Source organism: Rhinolophus ferrumequinum, chromosome 3, assembly GCF_004115265.2.
Source record: "Rhinolophus ferrumequinum isolate MPI-CBG mRhiFer1 chromosome 3, mRhiFer1_v1.p, whole genome shotgun sequence".
Lineage (NCBI taxonomy): Eukaryota > Metazoa > Chordata > Mammalia > Chiroptera > Rhinolophidae > Rhinolophus > Rhinolophus ferrumequinum.
Genome location: NC_046286.1, coordinates 51,763,053 through 51,778,107, shown reverse-complemented (window position 1 = coordinate 51,778,107; position 15,055 = coordinate 51,763,053). Strand labels below are relative to the sequence as shown.

Here is a 15,055-nt window from a genome sequence, read left to right as displayed (position 1 = left end):
AAATTGCTAGAATTTCTACGTGACAGTATTGTGGATGTGAAATGATGACTAAAATGATTTGAGGATTCTTTTACATTGAGTTTAAAAGAATTCTACATATTATCAATGATTCTTTTTAGTTTTCACAATTCTGAAGCCCGAATTGACAGCTGAGAAGTTGCGTTTAGTTTTCCAATGGATGTCAGACATCAAAGAGGGTCTGACTAAAATAGTGAGGCACAAACAAACAGGATGCATGCTTCTGCTTAAGGAATGCCCTCTCAGTTTCAAGAAGCAATGCTGTAGATTCCTGTAGCACATTATTTATCTGTCTAGGGCAGACACACACACATTTTAATCTTACAAAACCTATCATTATGGATTGTCTCCATGCCTGCTTCTGAAAAGTAGGCAGATTTTTCTTGAAAATGGCAGGAGTCTCACTAACTCACTTAAAATCTGTAAATGACTGCCAATTGTACTATGGATATATAAACCAGCTATAAAACATCCTCAGTGATACATTTGTCGTTCAAATACATTAATCCAAAGCAAACCCCAGAATCTCACCACCCCCTTTTATGATAATGAAACTGTGCCCCTGTGAATAAAGCCCATTGTCAGAACTCATGGCCCCTGTGTTGCCTCCACATATGGATCATCAAAAGGAGAAATCTGAAAGCTCAGAATATAAAGTTTGATAACCGATGGCTCAGATGGCTTTGAAAAAATTTCTAACAAACTTCAAGATCTATACTTACCTGCCAAGTATAAGTTTTTTCTTAAGTAGTCACTAAGAAGTATATAAGAATCTCTTGTACTTAAAAAAATAACAAATAAACAAGCCAAACTACTACACAAAAAACACATAGGAAACATTAACGAAAAGAAAACAAAACTTACTTTTTCTTAAAGCGGCTTCTTCCTGTAATTTAAACAATATGAAAGGAGACTATATGATGATTTTTTTTCCCTCCGACATATGAATATGGCAGCTCCAAAAGGAACGGAATGAGCCGTCAGAGCTTCTCAGGATGCCTCCTAATTGCAGTTTTATAACTTTGTAGAACAAAATAGGAGGGTTAATGGGTTTCCTCCAAGTTTTGTGACGTGCACATAGCTGACTCCTGCTGGAATGAAAAAGCACTCGTCAGTTTTACTTAAAATTACACGTAACAAGTTCTCTGCAAGACATCCTTAAAGGGCAATCCTGCCTGGATTAGTATTTGAAATATCTGGATAAGCTCCAAAAAGTTTAAAATACAAACTGCACATACACACTTGAGAAATTCCCACTGCCTAGATGAAATTAAGGGCACATTGAAATAATAAAAAAAATTACATGGTAATGTATTTTCTGTTTCCTTGATTAATCTGTTTTCTGTTTTGTTGTATTTATTTTCTGACTAGCAGAACCCTTCTTTTAGGTTAGAAATGGCTGAACTATAGAGCTTTCCTGTTGAACTATCTGGAAACAGCTGAGGCCCCATGTTCTCACCTGCAGAGATTTGGGTAGCTGTGAGAGATGAAGCCTGGACGGTGGTCACTATCACTGCCTTCTTGGGACGTTTGAGACCTTGAAGGCTTGGATTTGACTAGAATAACTGAAGGGTTGTTACCTGCTTCCTGCACCTGCAGCGTGGACTGAGGAAACCCCTGCTTGTGACGTCCTATAAGCTGGCAGCTATTGTTACGTCACATCCATGGCTCTGTGACTTCATTGAAGCATAGACTCATCTGATCTTTTGAAATCTTCAAAATATGAAAAGTGGATATTGATATCAAGAGTAGGATCTATAGAAATGTTTGAGTATTGAACTGATCTACAATAGGAATTCTTAGTGAGTCAAACTGATTCACAAAGCAAGTGACATTTGCTCCTAGAATCTCTATTTGAGGCTATTTCTTTGGTTTGTAAGGTGGGGTGAGAGAAGAGAGATTCTGCCTTAACTCCATTTATGCCCAGACCAAACTTAAACTGTCCTTGTGCTAAGTGTCTAAAGGAATGAAATATGAATATTTTCTGAGGTCAAACTCAGGTATATACAATAAAAAAAAAAAACCTGAGCTAGAGAAACGCAAAGCCAATCAACTCTACGTTTCGTTATTCATCTGACTTTCATGATTAATATATGATGAAAATGAAAACATGGTGATTAGCAGCAACAAATTGATTCAGTGAAAGGACACAAGTACGTTTAGTTACTAATAGATTTTAATCCTCACGATACCACTTCAAGACAGGCATTATTTTTCTCCTTTTATAAGTGAGGAAGTGGTCTTGGAGATAAAAAATTGCCTATGTCCCCATATAATTCTAGGGGCATTACTCTCTTTGTTTACACCTCTGCTTCCTGAAAGGGTAATCTATATTCACTTGTGGTTCAACTTGTGATCTTCCTGTTCCCTCCTCAAACTATTGCAATTTATCTTCCACTTGAACTGTGCTACCCCCCAAAAAAATGCTTCATTGAGCTCATAAAATATATTGATTAGCACCCCAAAGAGCACTGTCTTTAATCTTACATGAAACTTATCTCTAGCTATGTCTATTTCTTTTTGAAATTCTCTTCCCTTGGTGTCACTAAATTACACTCTTTTGATTTCCTTCTTGCTCTTAGATCCTCTGCCTCCTTTCCCTTTATACCTCATCCTTCCCTAGAGCTTCCTCCACAAAACGCTTCTCTGTACACTCTCAACGGGTGCGACAATTAGCAATTATATGAGTCCCAAACTGGTATTACTGTCTATTCTTAACTATTATCACTCTCTAAGGTTCCAGGCATGTATCCTATTGTCTATTGGGCATCCTTATCTAAAAGGTCCCCAGGCATCTCAAACTCAGTCCCAAATAAAGCTCTTCATCTTCTTCACACACCAAACCTGTTATTCTGCTGTATTTCCCATTTCAAGGCATGGCACAATAGTCCGACCCGTTATCTTAGAATCCTCCCTTTTCTCATTTATTCTCCCATCATTCATCCCTAATTTCTATTGATTCTACTTTAGGTATCTTTCAAATTTGTCATCACCCTACATTCAGGTTCTCACATTTCTTACTTGGATTGTTGTATCAATCATAGAAAATTGGCTGCCTCGGTCTGATTGCCCTTCTATCATTTCTCTACATCACTATAAAAGAACAGTTATTTAAAAGTACTAGTTTATCAAACTATAAAATGCTTCTTGCAGAAAATCTGGAATAAGTATTGAAAAAGTTTTTAAAAATTAAGATGACTTGCAATCCAGGAGACAGCCACAGCCCAAATCTTCACTGAAATCTCTTTAGAATATTATGTATGCACACATATAACCACACAAGAAAATGTTTATGTATATGTTTTTATGCAAATATGTTATGTATTTAATTACAAAACCAAGACTACATTGTATATAATTCTATATTCTTTTTTACTTAATATACTGTGAATGATTTCCCAAATCAATTAAGTATTATTAAAGTGGCTGTGAATAATGGCTGCAATATAATGAAATACATTATGGAATAGTATGCCTTCTTTTTTCCCTCTCTCTGATTTATTTTCTCAACACTAAGCATTACCCTAAGCATTTATAATGTATGAATTACAAGGCTTTAGATTTAGGTGGGAAAGAGGAAAAAAGAAAATATAACAACACTCACTCAATTTACATGTTAGACTATTTAAACAACTATATATTCTGTGTATCATACCTTCAAGCAATTATTCAACATGTAAGTCTATATAATAGTTAGGTTAAAGCCTACATTTTAGATGAGTAAAGACCAGCTCAGTAGGAAAACAATTTGATACAGTGCTTTTCTTCTCTACGTTGAGTTAAAAAGAAACATAAGAGAAAACTTTTGGGACCTTTGTCTTAGCTTGACTAGTCAGAGGAATTTTTCTTGGTGGACTAGCATCTGAATAAACAAAATTATTTCAGAGCCAAGCAGACTGCCTCCTTTCTTGCAAGACATGTTGCCCACGTTTCTCTTCTACCAGAGGCTGGGAAAAAGACCTGCACGTGTTTTTTTATGTCCACATTCTACTTCTTAGAAAGGGTAGACGATTTCATAAATATAGGTATTTTAAAGGATTTTGGTTAATTGTCAAACTGCTTTCCGGAATGGGTGATCTCTCTGAAAGAAAAATCTAATTACCTTATTCTCCTGGTTAGTCACATCTTTTAGACTCCCTTGTTTTCAGGATAATGGTTCAACATTTTAGCTTAGTGTATAAGGCATTCATGATCCCTTCTCTGGTCTCTCCAGCTTTATCATGCCTTACCTCCCCAGACCATTTATTTCTCATACTTTAGCGTTTCTCAAAAGTCTCATTTCCTATCAATGCATGTCTTAGTACTTCTAAATCTTTTCTCTGCCCAGAAATGTCTGTTTCCCCTTTCCCGGTGTTCACCAGGCTAGTCCTACTTTTCTTTCAGGACTCAGTTCAGGTTATCTGCAGCCTGTTCAATTGCCCTCCCAGCTGGGCAAGACAGTTTTGACTTTCATTTCTTCTCCCACAGCATACTCTGATTACATCTCTGAAAACATTATGTACATTAAACTATAATTGTTGAATTTTGCCATCTTCATGAAAGCAAGGCATATTTTTAAGATCTACACTAGTATTCCTGGTACTGAGCTGTCATCCAGGATCCAGGAGATTGTTGAGCTGAGGAGTTTAAATTCACTCTGTCCTTTCTTCCATCACACCACAACACAATGCTTTCCTTCTGCTCTTCAGATACACATGCAGGTTAAGTTTTACTACTAATCACTGAGGAGAAATAGAGGTCAAATAGAGGCAAGCCTGGTAAAACAAAACACAACACTGGGAACTTACAAAGATTTAATACATGTTTAGTTATTCCTTTTCTAAAGTGATATAAATGGAATAAACACTGTGATTCTGAAAGCCAGAAAATCTGGGTTTATTTCTTAGATGGTTTGCAAGAAGTCTCTCCTGGTTTCATTTATTCTTTGGTTTTGCTTAGTGTGACCTTCAAGGTAGAGCAATTTATATGAATCTGAAGGCCATTTTCACCGCGACTTTAACAGTGCTTCCAGATTTCTGTGGAAAATACTTATCCCAGAGTTTGTATGTGTTTTTATTTCATTTCCCACATATACTGGGATAAAGGCATCATAGGTATTAGTCAAAGAAAGCAAAACTTCCATTGTTCCCACCACCTATTTAACTCACATAGGTTAGTTCTTAATAGAAAAAAAATTTATTTGGCCCTGGGTCGAGTGGAATTTCTGAGGAAGGAATGAACTGTTCCTTCTCAATCTACAGGCCGCACTATATTATACTATACTTTATTTAGATAATTGTACTTTGACCTTGTCCTTGGTGCTTTATGGTCTGACTAAAGTACATTCTCTAAAAGGTTCAAGATGGTTCTACATTCAGATTAAGCAACTTCCATATTTATTGTTTTAAAATAGCATTAAGGTCTTTTCTAAAAATATACTGTGATTTTGATAAGATATGCCACACTTCACTGAATCTTTCTGATGGTTAGAAGAAGGTTTCCTTCACTCTTCAAAAACACATGGTGTGGAGATGGAATACACATGAACATGAATAAATAAGCATGTTATTCAAGTATCTCTACTGAATGTGCAATAGAAGGAAGTAGTAGATAAGAGCCTAACTGCACATTTGCTGAAATCGAGCTAAGTGAAAATGTTTACTAAGGTGAAATAGTCCATGAATGGCAACTTCCAAGGAGCGAAAGACAGTGAGGGCTATGGAACTATTTTTGTGTAAGAAAAACAGAGCAAAATCCTTTAAAGATGTTCAGAATAAGAATTAAAAAGGTAAATACATATAATACATGCATCAATTAATCCTAGTAGTAATTAAAATAGAATCTTCAAAGTACCACCAAACTTAATAGAAACACGTAACTTTATTTTTAATAACATTCTTAAATTTGCCCATTAAGAGCATTGCAGATAAACATTTAACAATTTTTATTTTATTAAGGAAATTAGATTTGTACATACAAAATCAGCTATATAATTTACAAAAAATAAACTTATTTACTGTGAAAAACAAAAACTATTTAATGCAAACAAAACAGAACAGTTTCCTTTTTGTTTCATTATCTCTTCTATTTTTATTTTCACAAATTAAGAAAGTCTAAATAGTCTGCTTTATTGTCTGTGATCTAGCTTGACAAAAACATGGATTACTTTGGTATCTTTTGAAACAAATGATAAAATGCTTAGGGAAAGACAAAAAATTATGTTTAGTGTTTAATATTTTGGAAGCTGAATAAACAAAACTAATTGGAGTATGTGGTCATAAAGTGTTGGTCATATTTCTTCCTTTGCCTATATGAAATACATTAGTAAAAAATTATCAATGAAAAAACATTTTAAATTCGTTATATTCCTATCAACTTTTATACGTTTGCAATTACATACCGTGTTTCCCCGAAAATAAGACCTAGCCAGACCATCAGCTCTAATGCGTCTTTTGGAGCAAAAATTAATATAAGACCCGGTCTTATATTATATTAAAATTAATATAAGACCCGGTCTTATTTTAATATAAGACCCGGTCTAATATAATATGATATGATATAACATAATACTGGGTCTTGTATTAATTTTGCTCCAAAAGACGCATTAGAGCTGATGGTCTGGCTAGGTCTTATTTTTGGAGAAACACGGTAATTCCTTTCACTCATTGTTAACATTTTGACTAGAATTAGAGTAGACTGATCTTTGTATTCAAACGTTTTCAAAGAGGGTTTCAAATGCTATATAAGGAATTATATAAAATAGTACTTTTTAATATTCGAGATTTAAGTTACTATTATATTTCAAAATAAATTCCTTTCTGATATATAAATTCTTGATTAAAATTCATTACGTTGAAATGATACTTCAAAGAAATATTTTGGTTTTAATTATTTTATTTAATTTAATTAGTTATAACTACTAATAATCTTTAGGGAAAAAAGATCTATTTTTTATAAGGGTTTCTTTCGATTTTTGAAAAAAGAGGTCCCAATGATTTAAATGCACTTATAAATCCCTCTACAACAAAGTATTAGGTGCTACAGTGACTACTGAGATAATAAATGAAATTTAGAAACTAGGTTAAAGAAAAATATTTGCACAAAATTCTTAGTTATCTCAATGTTAACATGTGCCTTATACTTATCAGCAGTAAATTTTACTTCTTCTCTTACTCTTGTCAGTATCTTGTTTTAGAATACAGCGCAGCAATGCACGGGCCCATCAGGTGTTCTATGCTTGCAAGGGCATCCCGGAAGCCTCCAACCATATAAAAGCTCACAAGAGGGGTGGCCCTCTATCTGCCAGAAATAGAGCGAGGGCTTATAATAAAAAAAAATATATGTTTTGCAAATTTCTGTATATTAGGTTTAAAGCATTCTCTATTAATTTTAAAATAAAATACACGATTTTCATTTTTGACACCAACGGGTTTTTCTTTTTTTAAAAATATGACCACATTTTATGTTTCTCTTTAATATGCATAAATATAATGATGTTACTTGAAATCTAATAACATGTCGAATGAGCTCTATACTAGAAATGAAAGATATCAGAAAATTTATTCTTCACTCAGCATCTGGAACAAAAATAAACCTAAAACATAATTTTTAGAATTATAATGTCAAAAAGAAAGGTTCGAAGGAGAACTCAATTTACAAAAATTCAAATTTTTAAAAGATTTACATTAAAAATAACACCACTGTTTTAACTAAATTGTATGTGTGTGAGTGGCTATGAGGGCACTGGGGATTGTAAAGTGAATATTTTTTATAACCACTCACCAATAATTTTGGGAAAAAAATGTTTACTAAATGGCAAAAGTAAATTAAGATCATTACTCTTCTGTCACAGATGATTTTCTAGATTTGAGAACAAGGTCTTTAATGGATGAAGAAAGTTCTTGAAGCTCTTTACGAGTAGTACTGGTGATACCTTCTTGTTCTTTGTCTAATTCATCACTCAAGGGATCATCTCCCTGCCCAGTCTTCTTATTTTGATTAACTAAATGCTTAACAACCAAACCTTGATACTTTAACAAAAGAGTGTGCTGGTCCTGTAAAAAGAGAAAGGAGAAGAAGTTAAACATGATTTAATTTTCTGTGGAACAAAGTAGGATTTGTTTAACCAATACACATCAAAGGTCTTCATCTTTACAAGTCACTAGACACGTAAGTAGAAAGTTGAATCTGGCAAGGTCCTTGCTCTCAAATAGTTCACAGTTTAGGAGAGAAAACATGAATACAGATTATTTTAACAGTTGATTTAGCTAGGTTCTATACCCAAAGATATAGTCAAAGTGATGAAAGTTCAAAGAAACCAAAATTACTTTTAGCTGAGCAGTTTCTCAGAAGAATTTCTATAGGATAAGACTTGTTGAGCTGGCCCTCAAAGGACAGTTTAAACCTGAATAAGATGAAATGGAAGACTGGCCAGTACCATATCTTTTCAAATAGCTAATTTCCAAATTCAGAATATTCTTTATCATGGATCTCATAGGATCCTAAAAGATTCTTGAGCTATACTGAGTTTTAAAAATCAGTCTCCTAATTCACTGTTTTCATATATGGAAACAGGAAGATGATGTTACCGTGTTTCCCCGAAAATAAGACCTAGCTGGACAATCAGCTCTAATGCATCTTTTGGAACAAAAATTAATATAAGATCCGGTGTTATATAACATAACATAACATAACATAACATAAAACATAACATAACATAACATAACACTGGGTCTTATATAATAATGTTAAGACTGGATCTTATGTTAATTTTTGCTCCAAAAGACGCATTAGTGCTAATTGGCTAGGTCTTATTTTCGGGGAAACATGGTAATGTCTTAGTGTTCGCAATGATTCACATCTATCCATTTAAAATATTAGAATCTAAAAGCTTTAAAAGGTTTAAGTGCATCAAAAGTGTAATACCTCTGGAATTTTACTATTAAGAAAAGCAATGATCTGCGGGACACATCTTCCAGGTGCATGGAGCATGCTGTGGGTTGAGGACTGAAACAACAGGACCGATGTGAGGTGCAGAATAAGAGCAGGGTCTTCTGTGACTTTCAGCTGTTCAGTCAGGGCTTGTCGATGCTGGAACAGCATCTGCCTAAACAGAAATAAAAACACAAATTCTCACCAATTTCAGTTCTTAACTTCTGTATTCATTTTTAACTGCTCTGATTATCTAGTTCCATAAATATTTAAGAGACTTTTTAAATACGGGATACAGCCTAAGTACCATGGATAATATACTAGAAAATGATAGGAAAAAAAAAGCAATACTGCAGGGACACTGAAAGTATGCTATTTGAGTTGTTGGGGATCAAACAGAAGTGCACTGATTTAAATAGGTTTCCCGTAGAGAAGGTCTCGAAGCTAATAAAAAGTTCCCAGGCTTGATCAACTACGGGGTTAAGGAATTCTGCTCCCATATCAAGATGGGTCAGGGAAGGAGATTGAAGTATATTAAGGCTGAATATGCCTGAAGGTTTACAACCGTTTAGATACAACAGTTCTCTATGCAAGATTCAGATAGTGAAATTCCAATTTCAGATGTGACATATAACACATTTAAGAATTTATTAATAACATAGATTAATTCAACGTTACCTTTCCCTTTTTTTGTCTCCCCTTTTTACCATAATATCACAAGTTTCTGCGGCAGAATCCAGACAAGAAAGAAAGTCTTCTATGCTCTGAAAAGTATTTAATATCACAATTTACTTTATAAACAGATTGACAAAAGAAATATAGCCATTTAATCATGTTTTATAATTTTACTCCCTAAATACAATTTTTAAAAAAAGGTTATTTTGTCATTAAATTTGAAATTCTAATTTACGACTTTAAAGAGGGTAAACTAACCACAGCTTGGTCTCCCCCTTCACCTCCCAAAAAGCTATCTGAGTGCAGAATGCTGGTTTTAGATTTAGTTTACAAATATTCTGATAAAAATCTACTCAAAGATCACAAATTCTAGCTCTAGTATCTAAACAGAATCAAACTTTGCTTACCTTTTCATTCAGGGAGCTATGGAGTTTTGTGAGGGCTACTTTAGTTTCTTCTGATAATTTACTTAAAATCTTTTTTCTTACCTATGGGGGAAAAAAATTCTTCAGGATTGTGTCTTTAACATGTGATGGATATAAGACCGAACAAAACAAAACAGAAAAGTATATTTATTACTATAAGACAAGATTGGAGTTTATCTTTGTTCTTCAATTTTAGATCTTAAACTAGAGATAAAAATATGCTAAAAAACATTCCCAAATCAGAGAGCTAGCCAATAGCCAGTTAACCAAAGAGGCTAGCTGCAGTCCTATTCCTCCCACCATCTGTTTCAGCGATATAAGATGATGAGAGGATGAGAGGATGTGTACGTGTGTGTGACAGAGAGAAAGAGAGAGAGAAATCTCTTTAGAGATTAGATTAATTCTCTGTAGAATTAGTATAAATATTGAAACAAGATAGTGTCACTAAATGAAAATGACTGCAAAGTTATGGAATCTGGCATCAACACTGTTAAGGGACTTGCAACTCAGCAGGAAAAGGGGATGTGACATAACGATAATTAGGAAAAAATAAAGCTATTGATTCCAAAATAATTAAGCATCATTACTTTTTAAGTAATTTTTTTTTATTTTTCAATTACAGTTGATATACAATATTAGTTTCAAGTATCAACATAGTGAGTAGATATTTATATAACTTACAAAGTGATCACTCCGATAAATCTAGTACCTATCTGACATCATAGTTATACAACATTACTGATTACGTTCTCTAGGGTACACTTTGTATCTCCATGACTATTTTTTTTTTGCTATTTATAACCATATATTTTTATATTTTGTGTTTTTCCTCCTATATAATCTTATTAATAGACTGGTTATATATTACTAATCCCCCTAGCAACTGTATATACATTGTACCAAACTTTACCTAAAAATTTTATAGATTTTTGTCCCTAACCCTTTCCTGTATTTTATTTCCCTTTTGGACTATTTCAGATGTGAGAAACTAAAATATGCTCAGATTTCAAAACAAAGCACATCAAGAATGGCAATAATATCATTAACATACTTCACTTGTAATGGCTGAAGGATCCTCAACTGCCATCATTAAATCCGAAGCTAAGAAGTTGAAAATGAGATTAGTGACATCAGTACAGACTGTCTTTAGCAAGTGCTTGGTAAGAGCAGTCTGTGTATCATCTGAAAAATAAAGGTGTTTTATTAAAATGAATATCCAAGAAAAATTATGAGAACCAATGAATGAGAAAATAGTATTAAGTATACCTGTAAAGAACTTCATCCCTTTTTCAAATAATCGAATATTATTGTATAGATTTGAAACCTCTTCTTGCAAGTCCTTGATTGTGCGCTTTCTACCAGTTCCAGAGGCAGAAGTTGTTGAAGACATGAATACTGAACGTACCACCTCAAGGTAAATTTTATTCAGAGGTCTACACAAGATAAACATATTTTGTTTATGAAAAGGTACTGGATTTACATAGATAAAAAATGTTTTCTTCTATGGACCTAAGGCTTAAGAAAAGATCCCTATTTTTTTAAACAAATAAGATTAATTTGGAAAATAGTTCACAAGAATTTGTCCTCCAATTCCAGGAATTCTAACTTAAATGGATTATTTTTTCAATTTTAAAGTACTCAAAGTTATTGCATTAAAGACAACAAAAACAACAAAAACAATTAACAAAAGCTTCAGTTCAAATTCAACTCAAAGCAGCTTTTAAAAATTAATTTGGAGAATAGTAGACTATAAATCTGTTCCCCGTCCTCAGGAATAATAACTTAAATTCTCAATTTGTAAAGTACTGTAAGGATAACGTATTTTTTAAAAAAACCTATTTATGTTCAACTCAGAAAAGATTATTTAAAGACGAATGGCAAATGATTAGTAACTATTTCACCTTCTTACATACGAAAAATATGATTATGTAATTTCATGCACAAAAACTATTCACTTAAATAAAAAAAAAATCTCACTAGAAAAGCTAAATTTATAAATTCAAAAAGTTAGATGCATTGGGCTACTGGATTGCATTTATAGCAGTGGGACTGCTATACACAGTGGGACTAATTTGTGGAAGACCACCTGAGTTAGTAATGGTCAAGTTAAACACAATTTTTTGACTTTCTGTATAAAAATAATTAGCCTGGTACATTTCAAGTTAGTACCGTCTAAACTCATTCTCTTCAAAGGCATTTTGTGACTTTATCTTCTCCCTAAAAGTGCACTGTGTCAAATCCAGATAGAGAATGATCTTTCCCTGCTTTTAAACTTGACTTTTCATACTATGGAAAAGACCAGCCAGTGATTAGTGCTGGTGGTTTCTCCCAACTAGGACAGCAAGTAACTGTCCTAGTTACCTAGGACAGTAACTCCACATTCTAACCTTTTATTTTCCATCCTGCCTTGCCCAAAGCACTTACATGTTTGTTGAACTGCCTTTGTAGGCAAAAAGAGTCTGGAATTTGGTGGCTAGATTCAATTCTAAGCTTTGAAAAGAAAACACCTAAGATATGTTTTCTATCATCTCGGTGAAAATTTTATTTAATAACTCATTGAATTTATATCAAATAGAAAAAAAATATGTTTTTGTACTTGCTTTATTAAATACTCGGCAAGTTCAGAAATAAACTCCTCAGGAGCATCTTGTATGCGTTTACTTAAAAAATCTTCAATTTCCTCCTGGAACATAAAAGTGATCTCTGGCTTCTTCTTTCCTGTAATAGAAATGAACAATGAGAAAAAGCAACAACAAAACAAACAAATGAGCAACCGGAAAGCAAATAATTTTCCATTCACTTATTTCATAAGGTTTCACTGCCTATCATAAAGACTGATATTAATTTTTATGTGAACAAAATTGCCAGTGTCAAATACCAATGACTTTTAACACAATTTTAAAAATAGTGTACATAGTGACATTTCTTCTGAGTAATAATTTTCTAATCTCATTTAATGACTGTTTTCTACGAGTCAACCAGAAAATAATAAAGATGCTTGTCCCCGATTTAAGTTGGATAATGCAAATAGTTAGATATTAAAACAATCAACCAAATGCGAAAAAAATCTTTTAGGAAAGAATAAATTCTCTTCGTTGAATAATGGATACTGAGCAGAATTTTTTATAAAACTAAATATTTATCAAAAATCAAATCATCCTTATAATTTACATAAGAGCTTAGGAAAAGTCTTTATAATCAGTCGACAACTCAAGTAGAATTAAGCTAAAAATTATCATTTTTGCAAAGGCATAAATAAAAAAAATTACAATTTTACACCCATTATTTATTTTTGCTATCACAAAGATAATCCTATACTAAGGAAAATTTGTATGCAGCTACTGTAATGAAAATAATTGTTAATTATGGAAATGTTATATCTACTCATTTACTTGGAGACGTATAAACTGAAGATAAAGTTAACAGTATTTCCCTTATTAATTATAAAAGTATAAAGGGGATGATATCCAGCTAAATTAGTTACTGAATCTAAAAATGAAACCTTAGAAGTAAAAATAAAATAGCTCAAAAATCAATTTCACTATGCATCAAGATGTAAGTAGTTGAGATCACAGATTTAAAATAGATGGGTACTATTCTATCCATTCCTGATCTTTCACACCAAAGAACTTCTGATTTTTCTGTTTGTTTCATGCAGGCATTTAAAGTTATTAAATTGTATTTCCTTCTAGTAATGTTTCACACTGAGTTGATGCTATATTTTAGCTGAGAACCTAATTACATCCCCCATTTCAGAAATTACAACATGACCGTTTTTCAAAAGCAATGAAATTACATTCTTTAGGTAGAATGGTTTTACTATGATTTTATAGCCCTTCTCCATAATCTATGTATAATAAGAGTATCACATGCCCCATTTAATAATTACTTAAAGGCCACAGATATTAGAAAAGTTTTTTTTCTTAAATGCACCTTCATTCCCTCCCCTGCTGCATCTGGGGAACAGGGAAATCCATTTATGAATGAAAAATTAAAACTCACATGGGATAGTCTTAATATTATTTTAATTAAGGGTAGAGGTAGTAGTTTCTGTGAAGATACTTCTCCTTTAATGAATATTGTTTTATGCATGATGAGAACAATAACTGTTTTTACCTATCTTAGAATACTTTAAAGACAGATCTTCAACAACTATGCTATTACAAGTACTAGTCAAGTAACAGCTGAAGCCATGTCCCTTGATATCTATATCTCCCAGCTTTAACCTACACACAATGAACTCTGTGAAGGAGGCAAAATCTCAAATTATCATCATTTCAATTTTTTCCCCTTTTGCTGGGGAAAAACTATAATGGAACTTATAGTTCCATTAATTTTTTTAAAAAATTGAAATATAAAATATTATAAATTTTATTTAGAAAAACAAAGTAGGATGTCTCTTCCTAACTTAACCACACCAAACACTAACAAGTGTAAGAAAAGAATTATACACTTAATTCTCCCCCTAGACAGAAGTAACTAACCAATCAAGTGTTATCACAAAAAAGTAAATGTGTACAAAATTAATGTTTCTTACTTAAATTTGCAGAAATGCTTTTCATAAAATATTGTAATTTGCTTTGCAAAGCAGTGGGACATCATAAAAATGACTATGCAGCTGAAGCTATGCAGTGTTCTTAATAAACAATGGGAGAATTTACGATTGCTCTATGATCTTTTAAAAAAGTCTGTGAAAACATTAAAAGCTCTTACTGATGGTTATAAACGTATAGGGAAATGAAAAATAAACTAATATTTATAATTTAGTACATTATAATTTAGTTCAGAAACATGGACAATGGAAGTGTTTTATTTATTTGTAAAAACTCATAAGGAATAGATTGGGCAGTGCTTGCTTTGTCCTCACCCTGTAATTTATAATCCAGAGTAAGCATCTATGCCTTGGCAAGTTGTCATACTCCTTTTTTAACTCTAGGTCAGCTTCCAACATTTTATCCTTTGCCCTTTCTACGTCGTGAAGTTTTCTGCCAACTTCACATCCTCTAAGACATTTACTCCTTTTTGTC

At 32.8% G+C, this 15,055-nt stretch overlaps 2 protein-coding genes across 2 annotated transcripts in view; both read right to left on the bottom strand.

Moving 5' to 3' along the window:
- The window catches only part of FHL5 (four and a half LIM domains 5), a 31,476-nt gene extending 30,378 nt beyond the window's left edge, over window positions 1-1,098 (bottom strand). The window contains exon 1 of the mRNA XM_033094505.1: window positions 883-1,098. The gene's annotated coding sequence lies outside the window, so the exon portion shown is untranslated. The remainder of the gene's footprint in view (window positions 1-882) is intronic.
- A 6,186-nt stretch (window positions 1,099-7,284) lies between these two features.
- Window positions 7,285-15,055, bottom strand: part of UFL1 (UFM1 specific ligase 1) — a 34,915-nt gene continuing 27,144 nt past the window's right edge. The window contains exons 13-19 of the mRNA XM_033103513.1: window positions 12,629-12,746; window positions 11,295-11,461; window positions 11,080-11,210; window positions 10,011-10,091; window positions 9,607-9,692; window positions 8,923-9,103; window positions 7,285-8,051 (exon numbers count right to left, since the gene is read on the bottom strand). Coding sequence (XP_032959404.1) covers window positions 7,833-8,051; window positions 8,923-9,103; window positions 9,607-9,692; window positions 10,011-10,091; window positions 11,080-11,210; window positions 11,295-11,461; window positions 12,629-12,746 — 983 coding nt within the window. The 3' untranslated portion in view covers window positions 7,285-7,832. The remainder of the gene's footprint in view (window positions 8,052-8,922; window positions 9,104-9,606; window positions 9,693-10,010; window positions 10,092-11,079; window positions 11,211-11,294; window positions 11,462-12,628; window positions 12,747-15,055) is intronic.